General features: G+C 30.3%; 1 protein-coding gene and 1 long non-coding RNA gene across 4 annotated transcripts in view; both read left to right on the forward strand.

The window, feature by feature from the left end:
* The first annotated feature begins 1,150 nt into the window (after nucleotides 1–1,150).
* On the forward strand, nucleotides 1,151–2,918 carry LOC146999118 (uncharacterized). Its single transcript, XR_015039452.1, has 2 exons — nucleotides 1,151–1,423; nucleotides 2,282–2,918. It is a non-coding gene; the product is annotated as an uncharacterized LOC146999118 (long non-coding RNA).
* Nucleotides 2,919–4,799: 1,881 nt separating this feature from the next.
* Nucleotides 4,800–19,494, forward strand: part of LOC118198018 (flotillin-2-like) — a 90,598-nt gene continuing 75,903 nt past the window's right edge. The window contains exons 1-2 of one of the 3 annotated variants that reach the window (XM_035369606.2): nucleotides 4,800–5,096; nucleotides 12,160–12,241. In XM_035369606.2, the coding sequence (XP_035225497.1) occupies nucleotides 5,048–5,096; nucleotides 12,160–12,241 (131 nt within the window). In that variant the 5' untranslated portion in view covers nucleotides 4,800–5,047. Of the gene's footprint in view, nucleotides 5,097–12,159; nucleotides 12,242–12,384; nucleotides 12,564–19,494 lie in introns of those variants that run through there. The other 2 variants (XM_035369607.2, XM_085816442.1) reach the window with 2 other exon arrangements.

Genomic DNA, 19,494 nt, shown 5'->3' on the forward strand with positions numbered 1-19,494 from the left:
ATTCCAGGAATCTTTTTCGAAAATCTATTTGTGCATCCATATGCAACACAAGTTGACATGCTTCAAAAAGAAAAGAAAAAAATGTTGCAATTACAGACTTCCTTGCAGAAGTTACAGGCTTATTCACAAAGCCTACAGAACGTTTCCTCTGCTGTTTGCTCCGATTGGTTAAAACAGGAAATGTAGGGTTACAGAATCTAGTGCTTGGCGACTTTTGGTTCATCGCCTTTACAATTTGTATTTGAGAGTCGTGTACCAAAAGGTGTGCATAACCAATCGGAGAAACCGCAGCTCAGCTGTAATGAGCGCGGGAACGTCCTCAACCTTCTAGATCATCGGTTCTATCCCCGCTCGTAGCTTTTCTAAACTCTGCTCTACACGGATTTATTTTTATTTTAACTTTATTGAATGACTTTGTCATTATTTGTCTTTTCGCCTTCGGGTGTGGTGTTAAAAATTAAACGCTTTTATTTTCTCTATTTTTGTTAATGTTAATTTTTCTTACTTTTACTTACGGGTTTGTACTCTTTGTAGTAGGTACCAGTAGCAAGATTACGATCCAAGATCCCGTAAAGCATTTCAATAGAAATAGCGCATAATGGAATAAAATATAATTTTAGTTATACTTACTCATGTAAAAAGAATAGGTATCCGACGCCCTTAAATGTTTACTGAATGTTTTCATTTATTTTTTAACATTTCTTTATTTGTATAAATTAATGTGCTATGGAAATCTACACAATAGACTCTTTCTAACAGAAATGAAGAAAAAGTGCATATGCTATCTCCATGTAAACACCTTTTTCTTGTAAAACAATTACGTACTTTTAAAAGTTTAAATTCAAATACAAATAAACTATTAATAAGATCCGTAGGTTATTTAAAATATATTCCACACAATTCCTCTAAGCTTTCATTCATAAAATAAAAAAATATCGAATGAAATAAACGCTGTTTCCGTTTGTTTGGCGTTAATTACCACGCCTACAGGGCGATAACTCGCCATTCCAAATATGACCGCCAAGCAGATGTTTCATCCAATGAGAGCAGACCGAAATGGTCTGTAGGCTTTGTGAACATGCAAGTCACTGCGATAACAGTAACATGGCCGCGAAGCTTCATCGTGTATCCGAACTTTCCCTCCTTATATTCTAACCTAAGGCTCCTATAAACCAGGCTGAATCATCAGGCATTCGCGCTCCCAAGTGGGAGATTTAATGGCGGCTGAGTGGTTAAGGTGCAACAATTTTTTGTGTTTTTTTTGTGTAAAATGGGCGGATGTACAGCTATTAATTGTTCAAATCATTCACGGAAAGGTCATACATTGGTAAAATTTCCTAAAAATGAAGAAAGAAGAAAAATATGGGTAAATAATTGCCGAAGAGACAATTGGAAACCTGGTCCAGGCGCTGAACTTTGCTTAGTAAGTATAATGTTAATTACGCCTTCATTTAGAGTTTATATCTTCTCTGATGTTTATAATGTGCAAGTAAAGTGAAATTCTTGTGTACAATAACCTGAGTATCTGCTAATTTCTGTAATAATACCTATAATTAAATTAGTCTAGGGTTAATGTACCCGTCGCCAAACATCGCCAATGTAGATGTTTTGAATATGGAAAAGAAATTTCTCTTCTAATATAAAGCGCGGATTTTGTTTTCCTGTGCTAATTGTGGAATTTATACTAATGTAACATGAAAATCATTAGCATATTGAAATTTATTAAAAAATAAATAATAATTTGGAAAGTCAAGATAAAATCTGAATGTTTGCTAAAGATATATGTAACATTATACTATAGTTGCAATATCGTTGGAATGATATATAATTTTTTCTTTATTTTATAATCACTATTGTTAAAAAGTTAGATGAGTTGTTTATGCACGGTGCCCACTACTGTTTCTTGGTTAAAATAACTTCCAGAATTTTGACATTGACATCTGAAGTCAATAGAATAAATTGAATAGTGTGAGACAAAATATATATAATCTGACTTCAATAATTGCAAGGATTGTGCAAGTTTATTTATAATCACAGTATTATACAATTTGGCAATGGAGTAAAGATTTAGAAATGAATGCAAAAATTCAAATTAGTATTTTCTTGTTTCTAATTATAGAAATATAGTCTATTTTCCAGTATAAAAGTTTTACTTAAAAGTATGGGAAAGCAGATTTGTTTCATGCATGATCTTTATAATACTGGTATGAAATGAATGAATTTTAATCTGTAAACAATTTTTTGTTAATATTGAAATGCGTTTCTTTGGGTACATTTTTAGGCACTTGTGGATCATGTCAGACAACATGCAATAGAAAAAAGATGTCCGTGTGCATAAATTTTCCCATTGTGTTACTTCATTTTATCTAAATTTCAAGGATAATTCTTTTCATTTTTATATGGCATGTTATCAGTATAAAGGCTAGTGAAAATAAATTGGTATGTGTATCTGTTTTTGAAGTGTAATGCTTAAATAAAAAGATGGTGTGTGTTTCTTCATTTAAACAAAATTTCAAGGATAGTATTTTTCAGTGTTGTACGGTTTGTTATTTCTCAATGTAAAGTGTAACAAGGGGAAAAAAAACTGGTATGGTATATCTGTTTTTTAAGCATGATAATTTTATTTATTTCTTTAGTGATGCATATATATAGAGAGAAGGTGTTTGGTCCAACTGAAGTTATAATAAATCTAATTTTACTAGATCTCTCCCTCCCCTCAGGTGTAGAAAATTTTCAAGTGCAGAAAGTTTATTTGCAGAATTAATTCATTTCTGATAAACTTATTATCATTAATTTTTTATATAACATGTTATTAAGTTACACATTTGACTACTGTGTAATAAAATTGTATTTAGGGCAAAAAATTAACTATAATTTTGCATCTGGTGACTAATATCATATGCTTCTAAGAATATTACTTTAACTTTTTCCATAATTTTTGTATTTCAGGAACATGAAACTGTTATTTTGATATACTTAAATAATAAAAGTGTGTATCTGAATCAATTAATGGATACAAATATTTTACAGTTATTTTTAGAAGATATTTGCCATATCGCTTCTAATAATTCATAAAGTATGTTAAAATATAGGTAAATAATTTGGTGCAGAATTGAAATTTAGGGTTTAAAATATAGTGAATCATAAGACTAAATGATTTTTATTGTCATGATTTGCCTGGGCTTAAGAATGTACTTTTCGCCCGGTGGAAATTGTCATCAAACTGTCCTGAACAGGCTTTTTGTTGATAATAACTTCCAGGCTTATCAGTACCTCCTTTTGAGTGGAGGGTATGCAAATATAGTACCCAATTTAAATTACATTGTGATTGTAATAATATTGTGGTATGAAATAAGTGATTATAATTACAATTTAGGTAATTGCATTGTAATTATATTACATTGTATCTGTGAACTCTTAATTTCATTACTTTATGCAATTATGTTGTAAGTGCATAATCTAATTGCAATAATATAATATATTCGCAATTACAAAATAATTATAAATGCAGTTACATCTTAAATAGAGGCCATTTTAATACTTTTAAATTTTCGCAAGATAACTTCCCATTAAGGTTCATTTGGAGGAAACTATGCAAATACTAAAAAAGAAGTTATGCTAAATTTACATATTTTGTACAGTACTTTCTTGTTATAATGCTGTTCAATATATCTTCAATACTTTTGTAAATTTAACGACATTCTTTGCAATCACTGTGGTGCTTTAAAAAGAAGTTTCTTAGTTATGCTTTCTAATAAGAATGGGTTTAAAATTAAGTATTATGTATAATAACTAGCAGTTAAAAAAACTTGACTGCATGAAAATGCTGTTGCTGTGTAAAATAAAAAATAAGCTTTCTTTTATGCTTTGAAATGAATTACATGTGGTTAAGTCGTCCTTTTACAATTTAAGAATGTGGTTAACACACATTCTTAAATTGGACAGGTTTTATCTAAATTATTAGTATAAAATATATAAACTATGAATTATTTTGTAACATAACTCAAATTACAAAATTCATTCTATATACGTTCAAAGTTATTATCTTTTATGGAATAACTATTTTTTTAATTTAGGTAAAAACTGGATTTTTAGAAGTATTACAAATACAATGCAACACAAAGGTGATCTGATTGAAGAGGAAGGACTTTTTATTATGGTTTCTAGTTCGTATTTATATTACATTTGATGAAAAGCATCCAAAACACAGAATGCTGTACTTTCTTCTTCCATATTATGTTATGAAATATTTCACACATTTAAAAGAAAGTGTTTCTTCAGAATCTTGCACAATTATTTCCATGTACCTCAGACTTAAATGACAACATATTCTTAAGTTATTTTTTTAGTATGAATTTACAGTGTTTTTATGGAAATTTTTGTTAAAATGTCATTAAGATAAATTTATTTGCACACTCTACGCTTTAACTATTTCCCCATTTGACACTATTGAAAGTTTTTATTCATATCTTATTTATTATAGTCTGCTAACGAAACTGAAACATCTAAAGAATAAGTTATTTTGAATATGTTTACAAAATATACGCGAAATTTTTATTTAAGTGAAAACGTCTATATACTATTCGAGAATTAATAAATTATCCGAAAAGTTTATATGCGCTGAATACCGCGCGTCTATAAAATAAATCTTTAAAAAAACAGCAGACATTCAGCCAGCGTGTGCGATAAACGCGCCAAAATTGGCAGCGCGTTCACTCCCTCGCCAAGAGAGAAACGTTGGTGATTCAGCCTGGTTTACAGGAGCCTTATTCTAACCTCCTTGGTTGGTTCCCGACTTCTTACGCATGTGCGAAAAGAGCGGAAGACATGTGAACGATGTCGAAGTCTTGCAATAGACGTAGCACTGGGTTTCTTGAAAAGATACAAACAGAAGACCGGCATTTAGTAGTTGTTGAAAGTGCTGTGTAGGATTTGAGTATTTCGATTTTTATTGAAATTATCTTTCAGAAAACGCCAGCACAGTAAGGATTAGTTTAAAATAGCTGATTTTATATAATATAAAAAAATAGCTTTTAGGAAATAAAAAATGGGTAATGTTGAAACAGCCGGGCCAAATGAGGCTCTCATCATCTCTGGTAAGTACAGTATTTTTTTTGTTTTTTGTTGTAAAATCCGTATTTTACAGAGCTTTTTTTTTTTTTTTTCCCTACTTATAATAGACACACTGAAATTCGAATTTTCCTCAACATTTGTTCATTTAGCCTTTGAGAAAATAATTTTCTACCATAAAATTGTATCTGTAGCAATAACATATGTCAGATTTGCTTTAAATTGTTTTTAAGCATGTAATCAGAATTCCATGAAGAAAAAGATTTTATCTGCAACGGAAGGGGCGTGTATTTCTCTCAAAATTAAGTAATATTTTAGTAATATAAAAATTATTTAATACCGTCTGTTTGTTTTGCTGAAATTTGAATTTGGTGAGAAGTTTCTGTATATAATTATAAAATTTGAATGTGTCGTAATATGTATTTATTTAAATGTAACTAGGTAATGATACAAAATTCATCATAATTAAATTTAAGATAAAGGTTCCATAAGCTAATAGTTTTAAAGAGTTAGATACTTTTAAAATGTCAAAAGTATAACACATTTTAAAACAGCTCAGTATCTCAATAACTAACTGGTTTGTGATCTTGAAACGTTGTTTACGTATTTCGATATTCTTGATGTTGTTTTTGCATTTTTACTTTATATTCTAAATATTGAATTAACTGAAGTCTTGCAAAAAAAATAAAGCACAGTCTTCTTCTTTGGCATAAAATTGTAATATGTAATTTGTGCAGTATTTTGGATAAACAAATCATTCTTTTTAACTTATTTTACTCCCCAATTTTGTAAAATAATATCTTTTTGAAATGCTGTTCTTTAAAAGCAAGTGAATCATAAGAATATTTTTATTTTTGATTCCTCCTAATTGACTATTTTTTAACTTGAAGGTAATTTGTAAACTTTATGCAAGAAGCACAATAGCTGGTGATTGCATATTTACATATGGCTTGTATTAGTTAAAATTTGGACTAGAAATTTCAGAGAAATTATGCAAGCAAGGAGGTAAATTAGTTGTTAGAAATCTTTACTCAAGTATTCAAATCCTGTGAATGCACATTATTTTCTAAATATTAATAGAAGTATAAAAATATCCAAGTTTAAAGTCTGCTGGTGTGCATAAACATATAGTTAAACAGAATTGTATATATAATCGCCATAATTTAAATGGAAATGATAAGAGGTGAGGAGTTAAAATTTCATACAATTTCAAATTTAATTATAATTTTAAACATTTTTCTGTCAGAGGCACAATAATTAGCCATTTTATACAGATATAGTGTTTGCACTTAATAAAAATTTCTTGAAATTCTAATCAGTGAGTTCAGCGAGATCAATCATACAAGCAGGAAAATTGCACCTTTTATGAAATCTTAATTGAAAAAGAAATTACTTTGGAATCTTGTAAGCAGGTTACTCTATTAAAATTAATAAACAGATAGATATTATAATAAGTTAACTTTTTATCATGTATATTTATACAAAATAGTGTAAAAAAGCATATTATATGTAGTTCAGGAGATTTAATATGTTGAATTTAGTACAACTGTAAACAAATTCTCTGGCTTTTCAAATGGCAGAATTTTACTTTTACTATAACTTTGTTTCTGCAATGAATTTTTACATTGGGTTTTTAAAATGTTTGTAAAGATTTGAATTTCAGTATCAAAGCATGGGAAAAAAATGTTTGATTTTTCTGAATTATTTGAAGATTTTGATCCATTGAAAACCCATTTTGCCCCAGTACCTAAAGATATCACTCTTTTCATCTAGTAATGTATTAAATATGTTGAAGTAGCAAACACACACAAAGGCACATGAACAGATGTAAGGTACATACACAGATAATTTGTGGTGATTATTAGAATGTTTTTGTGTTAATACTGCTGGAAACAGTTAAAGAGAATTGTTATTGTATAAAGTGAATCAAAAAATAGTTCTTTTGATTTTCATTAAATTTCATCTCTCTAGCAAAAAATAAGATTGCTTATTTTTGATTTTTTTCATTAAACTGAAATAATTGTTTCCTCCCTTTTTTTCCTCTTTCAAACAAGTAAAATAGGTTAATCTTTGGATTATGGTTACTTGGCGAAAATTTGGCGACCACCAGTTTTTTTTTTTGGACGCCATTTTGTTTTCACGAAGTAAAGGCATTTTTTTTAACTCAACATTTTTTTCCAACAATCTGCTAGCCGAATTACGCTTATGCTAGAACTTTTATGGAACAAAAGTGCTTAATCATGACGAAGATTAGATACAAAATTAGGAGAAAGTGCAGAATCGCCCACTGCTTGCCGCGTTTTTAAGAATTGCACATACACTGTATCCATGTGCACGTCAACCTATTTTCACTTAAAAAAAATCCCAGAATTGCACAGAAATGGCATTGCGCACACTCTTGACTTTATTTATATACACTGCTTAAGTCCTAGCTAGTAACCTTTATCGCCTTACCAAAATCTCGCCATATTACCTGTTACCATATTCCAAAGATTAGCCACAAAATAATTGCTTGAAAATATTTTTTTATTTAGTAATTAATGAACTAAATAATTAATCTAAGATAGAATATCTTGATTCATCATTTTTTATACTAAATTCGAATTTTCAAAATTTACAAAGCAAAAAATGTTTTGGGATGCTTGATATCTCAGTTTAGAAATTTATTGTTTACTTATCATCCAAATAATTTGAGTATATACGTGCATTCATCAGACTGTTTTGCTTTTCATACATTGGATAAATTTAGAATATTTTTAATTTCAGTCCTTTTTAATGCAATTACAGATAAGAAATGCACTCATGATTTTACTGCTTGCAACATGGAAAAATGTAAACACGTTGCATTGACGGTAATGCAAAGTGCAAATTCTGCAAAAGATGGAGACAGGTGCTACTACTCGGTTTATAGCAGAATCGTATGGAATTGCGATACAATTGTGTACGATATACGGAAAAATAAAGAAAGGCTGTTGAAATTTTACAGCAACAGTGATTCTAACACCAGAATCCGAAACTGGAAATCTTTGCATGAGGCGAAATCGGCAAACCTCCATGCTGTGTATATGTAATACAATGAATAATATAATCAATTTATATATGTAATAATAAGTTATTGCAATAATGTATATAATAATTAAATTAAATGTATCTAATACGCCTTATTTATTTTGCAATTTTAGTCTGAATATTATGATTTATCTTTTCTGTCCTGAAATCCGCAAAATCCTAAAAAGGGAATTGGGAGCATACCATTGTTTGTCAAAGATCTTGGGCATTAGCATTACATCAAGTCTATTCTAATTTAGGTAGCCAAATGAAATTGAAGTCAACCTAAGAAATGATAGGAGATTTTAGTTGATGTTTACATTATGGTAACTTGGCGATTTTTTGGCGAACATTTGGCAACCAACTCTCCTACAGCAACCCTCTACTTTTTTTTCCCTGCCGCCATTTTGTCTTCACAAAGTAAAGACATGTTTCTTTTCTTCTTATCTACTGAACACTTCTTCCAATAATCTACTAGCCGAATTACACTTATGCTAGAAATTTTATCAAACAAAACTGCTTAATCATGACAAATATTCACTGCAAAATTGGGAAAAAGTGCACAATACCATACTCCTTACGCGTTTTTCAAAATAACACATACACATAAACCATGTACACGCCGACTTATTTTTACTTAAAAAAACATCCCAGAATTGCACAAAAATGGCATTGCGCACACTCTTCACTATATCCATGTACATTGCTTTTTTCTCATAAATTAGAAAAATTTCACGAAAATACATGACAATTTTCTCAATCTTTAAACCCGATTAAAAGAACATATATGAAATTACCTGATAGCGAAAAAGTATTTACCCTTTCCAAATATGAACATTTCCACATATAAAATTAATAAAATACCCAAAAACTTTTACCTCTAAATTATCTATTACATTATACACGTCACCAACGAATTCACACCGCAAGCATTACAAATACTTAGTATCAAATATTTAAATTATTTCCATGCACGTTTATTTCAACTTAAACGTATACCAAATTCCTACAAACATAAAATTAACAAAATAACTATCATTTAATTAAAATATCACTAAACCATGTACACGTCGAACGTCGACTTATTTTTACTTAAAAAAAACATCCCAGAATTGCACAAAAATGGCATTGCGCACACTCTTCACTATATCCATGTACACTGCTTTTTTCTCATAAATTAGAAAAATTTCATGAAAATTTTGTGAATCTTTAAATTCGGTAAAAAGGACATATATGAAATTACCTGATCGCGAAAAAGTATATACCCTTTCCAAGGATGGACATTTGCACGTATAAAATAAATAAAATATCCAAAAACTTTTACCTCTAAATTAACTATTATAAACGTCACCAACGAATTTATAACAAAACATTAAAATTGATTACAAATACTTAGTGTCAAATACTTAAATTCTTTCAAAGCACATTTACTTCTACTCAAATGTATTCCAAAATACTACCAACATATAACTCTCAAAATCATGATCATTAAATTAAACTATAATTAAATTGAAAAACACTACTTAAAATATAAATAAGCACGTACATTAAATTAATAAAAATTAGCTTACAATCCTAATTACTTTAAACTAAATCAGTGCTAATAATAATTTTCCAATAATACCATATTAATTTATTTACTCCTTACATTTAGAACAATGCATAAAAATAATATCCTGAAATAATTAAAAATACTAACTTACCTAATCTTCTACAGAATCTTGAGTGCATAGCGGATCACAAAATGTACATTTTCACCAGGTTTCTTGCACCGCCATTCAAACTATCTGTAATATCCTTCCTTTCACACAATCTCATTTCATTCCTACATATTGGACATTCATACTTATCCGCAATTAAGCAATTCTTTTCAATTACACATAAACGTAATAAAAATTTCGGATTTACTTTATATACGGCTAAGGGATCCAAATATTAAACAACACTGTTTCACAGAACATAGAATGAAACTACTCCTATAAAGTACAGCAGATATTTTTACAATATGCCCCCTTTTCCGATTAAAAAACAGTGATTCATCCATTAATGTCACATGACATATCTCATGATCTCTCATTTCCCTCACACAAAATAATGCGTAATTGGAACTGAAAACTTCTCACATTATTCCCAAAGTCCTAGGTAGTAACCTTTATTGCCTTCAAAATGTCGCCAAACTACCTGTTACCATATTTCAAAGATCAGCAAAGGATTTGTTTGGACCATCAACAGATGCATTTCTTTTTTCACCTAGAAATGACAAAAACAAATCTTCATGTCTTAGAATTTGAACTGTATGTGTGTACATCAAGCATGGTAATCATGTATTGCTAATTAACTGCTGTTTCAGTTACATGGCCTTCTGATGTATTGTAAATTAAGGCTCTACTCTTATATTCGTCCTAACATTACCAAACGCCCACCAGCGGCTGAGCGGTGAAGTCGCTGAACACTGGTAGTTCAGTCCGAGGTTCGAATCCCGCGAACAGGCTGGCTGCATGGGCGTTTTTGTGGCTTTCCCCATGTGTAACGTGTATATGAGCCAGTTTCCCTTAGTCCTCCACGAAGGCATCCCTCCCTTTAGGCAGATAGCCGTAGTGTGCTTTGCCATAATTAAATAAACCAAACCAAACCTGACATCACCAAATGTGGCGATATATGTTCTGCGCTGGTTTTTGGTGCGATTGCAGTGCTGTGCAGTGGTTTTGTGAACGAAATTGTTTGTATGGCAACCCTTTTGACGTTGAAACTTAACTCTTTAGCTGCAGTGCTTTAATTGCCCATTGGTTCGTGTTGTGCATGTTTTGAAATGGCCTATGTTGCAACGACAGATGTGGTGGCAAGATTTCGGTTGCGTATTTTAGATTGTGTGGAAAGTAAATTTAGTATTAAAAGGTATGATGTTAGAGTTGTTAACGAGTCTTTTGTTCACAGGTGTGTTTATGAGGATCGAAGTGTATTTTTGGAATTTCTCTGGGACTTTTAAAACGGAGTTCAAAATTCAGACCTGCTATGAGAACTCGGACGAAGAAGGGTGTTTCTGATAGTTCTGTGGAGTTGCAGTCAAATCCTTGCTGGTAAAGTATGTGGCTTTCAGTGGAGTTGAAGATTTGGATTGTGGTTTTCGTGTAGTAAGTTAACTTTGGAGGAAGTTTTTATCGTTACTTTCGAAATTTTGAATCTCAGAAAGGCATGTGATAAAGCAAAATCGTGGCACTTTAGTTCACAGACGTTGTGTGACTGGCGAAATTTTATTAACGAATGTATTACGGTAAGTGCATTTTATTTTACTGTTTTTATTTTGTAGAATGTTATGCTCATTGTTTTTTTTACTATGAGTTTTTGTTGTTATTGTTGTTTTTTGAATTGTTTGTAATTAGTTTATTTGATTGATTTGGTCACAATGCCTAGGTTGTGCAATTCATAGATTTTTTTGAAGTTTAAACAGGATGCTGTGTACATGGTATTCTTTGAAATTTATTATTGTTATGTTATTTTATTAAGGTGAGGTGTGCGTAGTTCGTAGATCCATTCGTTGCCTAGATTGTGCAATTCATCGATATTTTTTAAAGTTAAAACATATCGCTGTGAACATGAATTCTTGTCAAATATTTTTGGTTTGAAACTTAACATTTCTACTATCTAAATTTTTTGGTTTTGGGATTTTTAGCTTAAATTGTGTGTTCAAAACATGGTTTTTGGAGACATTTTAGGCTTATAGTTCGAAATGTAGACAAAAAATTTAGATTGTAATATGGCACCGTGGATTGGCGAGAAATTTGTCACCAAGCAAGGGCGTATATAAGAGTATTTCCTAAATCAATATTAAATATTAACATTTAAATTAATGTGTAATGTGTACATATATGACATATGAATGTTAATATATTTTTATATATGATTGCTAATGTATTTAATAATATTTTCATGACTCATATTTATGTATTGATTTCGTTTTAGTGAAAATTATGAGACATGATAAGGAAAATGAAAGTTATACATATAATAGTTAATACTTTTTGTATTTATTTATTTTTTTAGGTGGCTGGTGTGGAAATACTGGGAAGAAGATGGTTGTAGGAGGATGGGGTTGGGCATGGTGGTGGGTTACAGATGTTCAAAGGTTAATTTAATGCATCTAAAATACTTTAGTTTTTCTTAATATCCTTAAATTATCTTTTATTTTATATACTTTCTTTTATTTATTTGGTTTTGCTGTATGTTTTATTAAGTTTCCCTTTTTTTAATATTTTGCACTATAGAAGATGCTGCTGTTCTGCCGTTGATTTTTTGCATGAAACTGAAAAAAAGCATGGATCCCTTCCCACTGAATAGTTGCATGAAATTGAGAAAAGTATTGCTGTCTTAAATTAATGAAAAATAAAAGCCATTGATTAAATGTTTGAGGAAGCTGGAACATGTTTTGACTTCAAGTATATAATTTAGTAATTATTAATTACGTATTCTTATTGACAAGATTAAATACTCTAAAATGGTAATATCAGTTTGATATTAACATTTTTTTGTTATTATGTAAATGAACTCTTTGGCTTCTCATATTTTAGTTTTACCTTTTGCCTATAAATTAATTTCATTTTTAGCCTGTATTTGCTGGACAATATTTGAAAACTGATATTATAAATACAGTACAAAGTGTGTAATCCAGACTTGTCGGGACTTCGGTGATTCCGGATTAAGGTTTTTTACGGATTATAGATCATCAATTTAAATTTGGTAAGATGGCATGCAGAAATTATACAATTAAAAATGTGAAACCATAATTTATGAAATAAAAATCAATTATGATGTAAAGGGTATAAAAATTTATGGAAAAAAAAGCTTTATATTTATTTGTTTACCTTATTAAACATTTCTTTCAATGCAAGTTGTTTAAGTTGCTTCTTTTTTTTTTTTTTTTTTTTTTTTTTTTTTTTTTTTTTGCTAATACTTTCTCTTTAATTCTATAAACAGATGTAATTTCTTGTTCAGTTACGAAGTTCCACTGTTCAAGTCCTGTAATTACTGTATCGGGAATACCGGCTAACTTGTTAATTGAAATTTTTTAGTTTTCAGTAACCTCTCTGTCACTTTTTATCAGAAGCGCACATGGCTAAAGGCTTTACGCGCATGCGTAGCAGATGCATGCATTAAACACGCATGTGTAAGTTTGTGGCTTTGAGGTCCAGATTATAGATCATTTCGGATTACGGACTTTGTACTGTAGATACTTTCTGATTGTTTGCATCTCGCAAAAAAATCACTAACTCATTTGGTGACTTTCTGAATTAGGGACTCGTTTGTTATCTTTAGAGCTGATGATTATTATTGTGTTCATAAATAATGCAAAGAAGCATTTTATGAGAAACAATTGTACTGTAAAAATAATCTATACAACTGATATTTACAGTAACAGATGCTGTTTAGCTATGAAGAAATAATGGTTAAAGTGTGGAGATCCGTGTATATTCAAGCATGTGTTACGAGCATGCATACATGGGCTAGTGTAATGTAGATACGAAAAAATAAGCCAAAATCTATGCAGTTTCACCAAAAGTTGAAACAAGGGGTGCATATAATCGAAAAGTACCTATAAATGTAACTTGGATGTTATTAATAATAAAAATCACAAAATATTTTTTTTAATAATCGTGTTTTATTTGTGTTAAATAATAAATTATGGTCATGTGTGATATATTTTTAAATAGTTATTAGGGTGGAATATTTTGTGTTCATAGATCTCACAACCAGAAACTTTTCTGTTAAAGGCCATGCAATGCATTTTTGGCACCACCTTGGTGCGTTTTGTATTCTTCCTTTCTCCATGCCTTTGGCTGAGTCTTGATGAAATGGAATGATCAGGAATGGCGAAACAAAAACATTTTCTTTCATAATATAAAATCCTCTAAGAAACGTTCTGTGTTTGTGTGTGGGGAGAGAATATGACCTAAGTTAGTTTTAGTTCTTTCAGATTATCTTCACTGTTATACCGATAAGTTGCCAACTGTTGGTGACTAATTTTTTGCCAAGCAAAGATGTGAAAAACAACAGCCATTTCCAAAACTGATGACTTACTAAGAATTACACAAAATAATGACCAATTAACAAAATAAAAAATGCCAGAAACATCTATTATAAAACACTTACTTTTTTTTTTTACGTTATTCATCCTATGAACACAGCAAACAATTTTAGCTTCTGAAACAAAAGAGAACTGCAGAAACTTGGTCTCCCCATATGTACTAAATCTGTTTTCTGTTGAAAGAAAATCAGGAATTTGCACATATTATAATTGTATACAGTGTTGCTTTTCTATGTTCCCAATAAACTTTTTTTTTTTTTTTTTTCTTCTGAAAGAAATCAAAGAACTGCAATAATTTTGACCCATAAAATTAGATTTTTTACAAAGTGCAACATTATGGAATGCAAATTTCTGCAATCTTTGTTGGGTAAAATGTCTGCAATATTTTTGAAGAAATGCAGTACTTACTCTTTAATCAGCTGACAGACTTCACAGTCCCATTATGAATCTTTACAAAAAAAAAAAAAAAAAAAAAAAGGCACCCGTTGCTTGAAAAATAAATGCTAATGATCGCTGAATTTGAAACTGAAAAAATGGCCTTTGGGGGAAACGGGTGCATGCCTAGATTACCATACAAGTACATTTTGGGTGACATAGTATATTCCCTTGTGAATATTTTTCAGGGGTGTGGATACTCAGAAATCTTTTTCTTTTGGGGAATAAGCTTCATCATCTTTCATAATTTTATAGCATCTATCACTTTTAATGTTATAACAAGATAGCAAGAATTTGGCACATACTTTCATGTATTTATTACAGTCAGCTATTGTACTGAGATTCATTTGAAGCAAAATTTGGTTAGTAGAACTCGATAGATGTTAAGTCCTAACCTCATAAATAGAAGAATCAGTAATAAGAAAAGTAATGTGTGATAGAGCAAACCATGTTTGTATTTAGATATCTTTTACTTCTTGGCAGGAACAAAGGCTGCATAATCATTTTGGGCTCAAATTTCAATTTAAATTCATAAAATGGTTATTTAAATGCAGTTATTTTTATTATTATTATTATTTTAAGAATGCTTTACTTGAAAAACAAAGCAGGTTTTGTATGGTTCTTAAAAGGCTTTAATTTCAGCCAAAATTTGCAAATGAACCTTAATTTTGTTGACATTTCCATTCCTTTTGTGTGAATATCATTTTATGTAAATTTAGAGTTGAGTCCACATGGTTTGTAATGGAGCCATTTCAAATTGGCATTGTGAACAACAAGGAACATTTGATCAGTTTTGTAGTGTCTGATTGGTTGCTTGACCAACCTTTCAAAATCAGTGGTATTAGCAAGAATACTATTTTTCCTAATTGGAAATTAGTTCTTGGTTTTTAACCGTACAACCATGCTTTGACCTACTGTGTTAATGTGACCTTCAGAAAAGGCAAAGGTTAACAATTTGGCTGCATTGCTGCATATTTCAAACCGAAACATTCCACATAGATACACCGTTGATCTTATTGGCAGTGGGGATCTAGGCAAAGCATACTTTGCTTCCCTTAAATAAAGCTAAGACTAATCTAAATAAAATTCATGCTTTATTATTTATGATGTTATGCTTCCACTTACTATTATGAGTGAATTCAGAAATTTATTAAGGATATGAATATAAGACTTAAATAGAGCCCTCAAAAAGAGAAAGCATTAGAGCTGTCATTATTAGAACTATCAAAATCTGGAGACTGCCACTATTTCTGTGAAGAGCTGAGTTGCCCTTGCTCCAGAACTGCTAAAAACAGATTTGATGCTGTACGTTAGCACATTTTTGTAGTTGTTCCTTTAATTTTTCCTGCCAGTATATTGTAAATGTAAAGTATAAATGTTTCAAGAAATTGTGTTTGTAATTTAATATTAACTGCTTGTAAACTTTAGAGAGTTGAATTTATATTCAAACTTGTTTTTAAGATTGTGATTAATATTGACATGCATATTACATAATTCTGTTTTATTCTTAAAATAATATTGTAACAGAGGAGGCAGTTGCATAGATAATGACTTTAATGTATTTAGTTCTGATAATAAGGCAGTTATATAGTTGCTGATAGTTTCTTAAATGTTTGCATTGATTTCCCTTAAAAATCTTTAATTTCCATTTAAAGAAATGTGTATGAACCCAGTATCATGATCATCTAAAAACAATTTTATTAACTCCAAGATATAGAATAACACATTTCTAAAATGGTATTTAATAACTGACATTGCTTAGATTATGTTTTTAATTTATTTTTAACTCCTGGCTTTCAGATTATTTATTTATTTTTCTATTCTAAACATAGTGCCTGGTATATTAACACTGCAAAAGTTAGTAATACAACTTAGTTTTATTGTAACTTGAGTTATGGCTTTGAAAATAATTTTCATTAATTATGCATTTTTATATTTTGTTACACTGATGTTTGTTGTATTTTATTTTGAAACATGATGACATGATTTATTATATTGCCTTTCAACATATATTTCAAAATGAATAGTAAATAAATTTGTAACATAGTTATTTAGTTTCTTTGAGGTCATGTAGTTGAAAGTTCTAGAGTTACTACATAGTCTATGCATATTTTATATATTATTTTGTGCTTTTTTAAATGTTATGAACGTACCAAAGTTAATTATTAACTTGGTTCCTAAAGTATTAAGGTTTGAAAAAATTTCTAAAAATTGAATGCTGTTTTGATAATTTTAAAAGTTTAAATTTCTGCTATCAAATTTTTCAAAAAAATTGAGGTAATAGTCATTTTTAAATAAGCTATGTTGTGGAGAAATTCTGCGTGAAAAAATTTTAGATGGGATTAAATAAGAGTAATATCACTGTATGAGTGTGTTCATAGATGTTCTGTAATCTAAGTTTGAATAGCTTGCATGTCAAGCATCCAATTTTTTTAAACACTTCAAAAAAAATTATTGTTTTCAGCCATTCATAAAAACCTCTTAGTTAATTAGTTAGAAAAGATCAGAAACACAAAAACATGTTGGTTGGCAAAGAATAAGGTTCATTTATGTATCTACAGTTCATAAAAGTGTGTTTCTCATCAGCAGTTAACGAATTAAATCGTAAAATATATATATATATATATATATATATATATATATATATTTGTCTTAATGGTATTTCACAATATATGTTGCAGTGAAAAAATTCTTGTAATACAGGTTGAGTGTGAAGTCTTTCCCTAATTGCAAGTCTTATTGTTAAAAGATTTTAACCATGCTATTATATTTTAATTGTGACTAAAATGCTGAAATATAATCGTTAACTAATACAGTACAAAGTCCAAAATCTGAACGTCCATTATCCGGAATAATCTAAAATCTGGACCTCAAAACCACTAACAACATATTTCTGGCTTTACACATATACATTTGATTTCCCCCTCCGCGCATCATAAAACATCTGGAGAGTCCCTATTCTTAATTTCACTTCGACACTAAATAAAATACCTTGTTATTGAAGAAATAATCATTTTAGCATACAATTGTACGATCAGTAATTTGGCTGCATTGCTGCATATTTCAAACCGAAACATTCCACATAGATACACCATTGATCTTATTGGCAGTGGGGATCTAGGCAAAGCATACTTTGCTTCCCTTAAATAAAGCTAAGACTAATCTAAATAAAATTCATGCTTTATTCCATAAATTAAAAATAAAATAAAGCTAACACTGTAGCCTTTACATTTAAAACCATTTGAGGGAAAGAAAACTAGCATATAATACTAACAAAACAAACACACATTCGCCGATACCAGCATACATATGTACATACTCGGCCAAACTGCCGATCTTGACATCAGCAGCAACCATGTTACCGCCGATTGACCTTCGATCAAAATTTTCATAAGGAAAACTAAAGCCAACAAACAGCCCTCTTTTCCTCATGCAAATACAAAAACAAAACTGACACAGAATTACAGAAGTTCATCAGCAGTTGCCGCTTTTGTAAATAAGTCCACAGTATTTTACTGGTGATAAATTCAAGGTCAAGCACTCCATAATTTACTAGTCTTTTAATAAAGTGATATAATTATGTCTGTGTGCTTCTTTAAAATTTTGTGAGATAACAATTTCTACGGAATTTGTCTCTTCAGACACGGAGCTAGTCTCTTGTTCTGCAAAATTAACTTTCCCCGAGTATTCGTTTTTTCCACTAAAATCAAACTTATCTTTTTCAAATTTAATATTTCTTGCTTCACAATACTTTTCAATATCATTATAGGATCTAAAACGGGTGTCTGTTCCCTCTACATAATAATACAGTCAAAAGTCTTTAATCCGGACTCGTCGGGACTTCGCTGATTCCGGATTATAGATCATCAGTTTAAATCTGGTAAGATGGCATGCAGAAATTATAAAATTAAAAATATGTCACTGTAATTTATGAAATAAAGCGCAATTAGGATCTAAAGAGTATCAAAATTTACAAAAAAAAAAAAAAAAAAAAAGCTTGATATTTATTTGTTTATTTTATTAAACATTTCAACGCACGTATGCGTGAAGCATACATTACCATAGCTGAAATTAGAAAATTGCAACCAGAAAACTATTTGATTTGTATTAGTGATATTTATAATGACGAGGAATTTGATTTAAATCATATCGAAGACGGAGTACATCGAGATGAAATACTACATTTAGTAAGGAATTATAAACCGAATAAAATAAAAACATCTGCCCTGAAGATAAGGATAGTGCTGACAGATCAACTTCCAGTTCATTGCGCGCTGCGATGTCCCCTCTCCTCCCCCACAGAGCAGCGTGAAATTGATAAACAGATTTCGGAATGGTTAGAGAAACAAAGGAGCCTTTATCCATTTTTTGCAGCAATTCCACTTTTTGTTTGATGGACATCGAAACATGCTTTCCCTTTGTAGATCCTTTGGCAGCTCCAGCATCAGAAATTTTATTTGACATAATCGAAAGTTCAAGTTTACTTTTATAAAATTGCTCTAACAGTCTGCAAAAAATAATAAGGCGTATCCAATTAGAAGATTAAGGAACAATGCAATATGCAACATTAACTGAAATAGATAATTAGAGAATTTTAGCTTAGCTTATGCCGTTCGTTATACATTAAACGCGCATGCGTACACGCATATACGCATGCGTCAATGCATTATGCGTTGCATGCACTGAAAGTTTGTAGCTTTGAGGTCCGGATTATAGATTATTCGGGATTATGGCTGTCCGGATTAACAACTTTTGACTGTATATATCTGTACGTGTTCTGTCTGGCCTTTTAACTGCTTTTCTTTGCCAGTTTAAGTCTGATACTTCTTTCGGGGTAGATTTGTCATCTGACAACTTTATTT

Source organism: Stegodyphus dumicola, chromosome 1 (assembly GCF_044657685.1).
Source record: "Stegodyphus dumicola isolate Sdum_Otavi_A_Nest chromosome 1, ASM4465768v1".
NCBI classification, from domain to species: Eukaryota; Metazoa; Arthropoda; class Arachnida; order Araneae; family Eresidae; genus Stegodyphus; species Stegodyphus dumicola.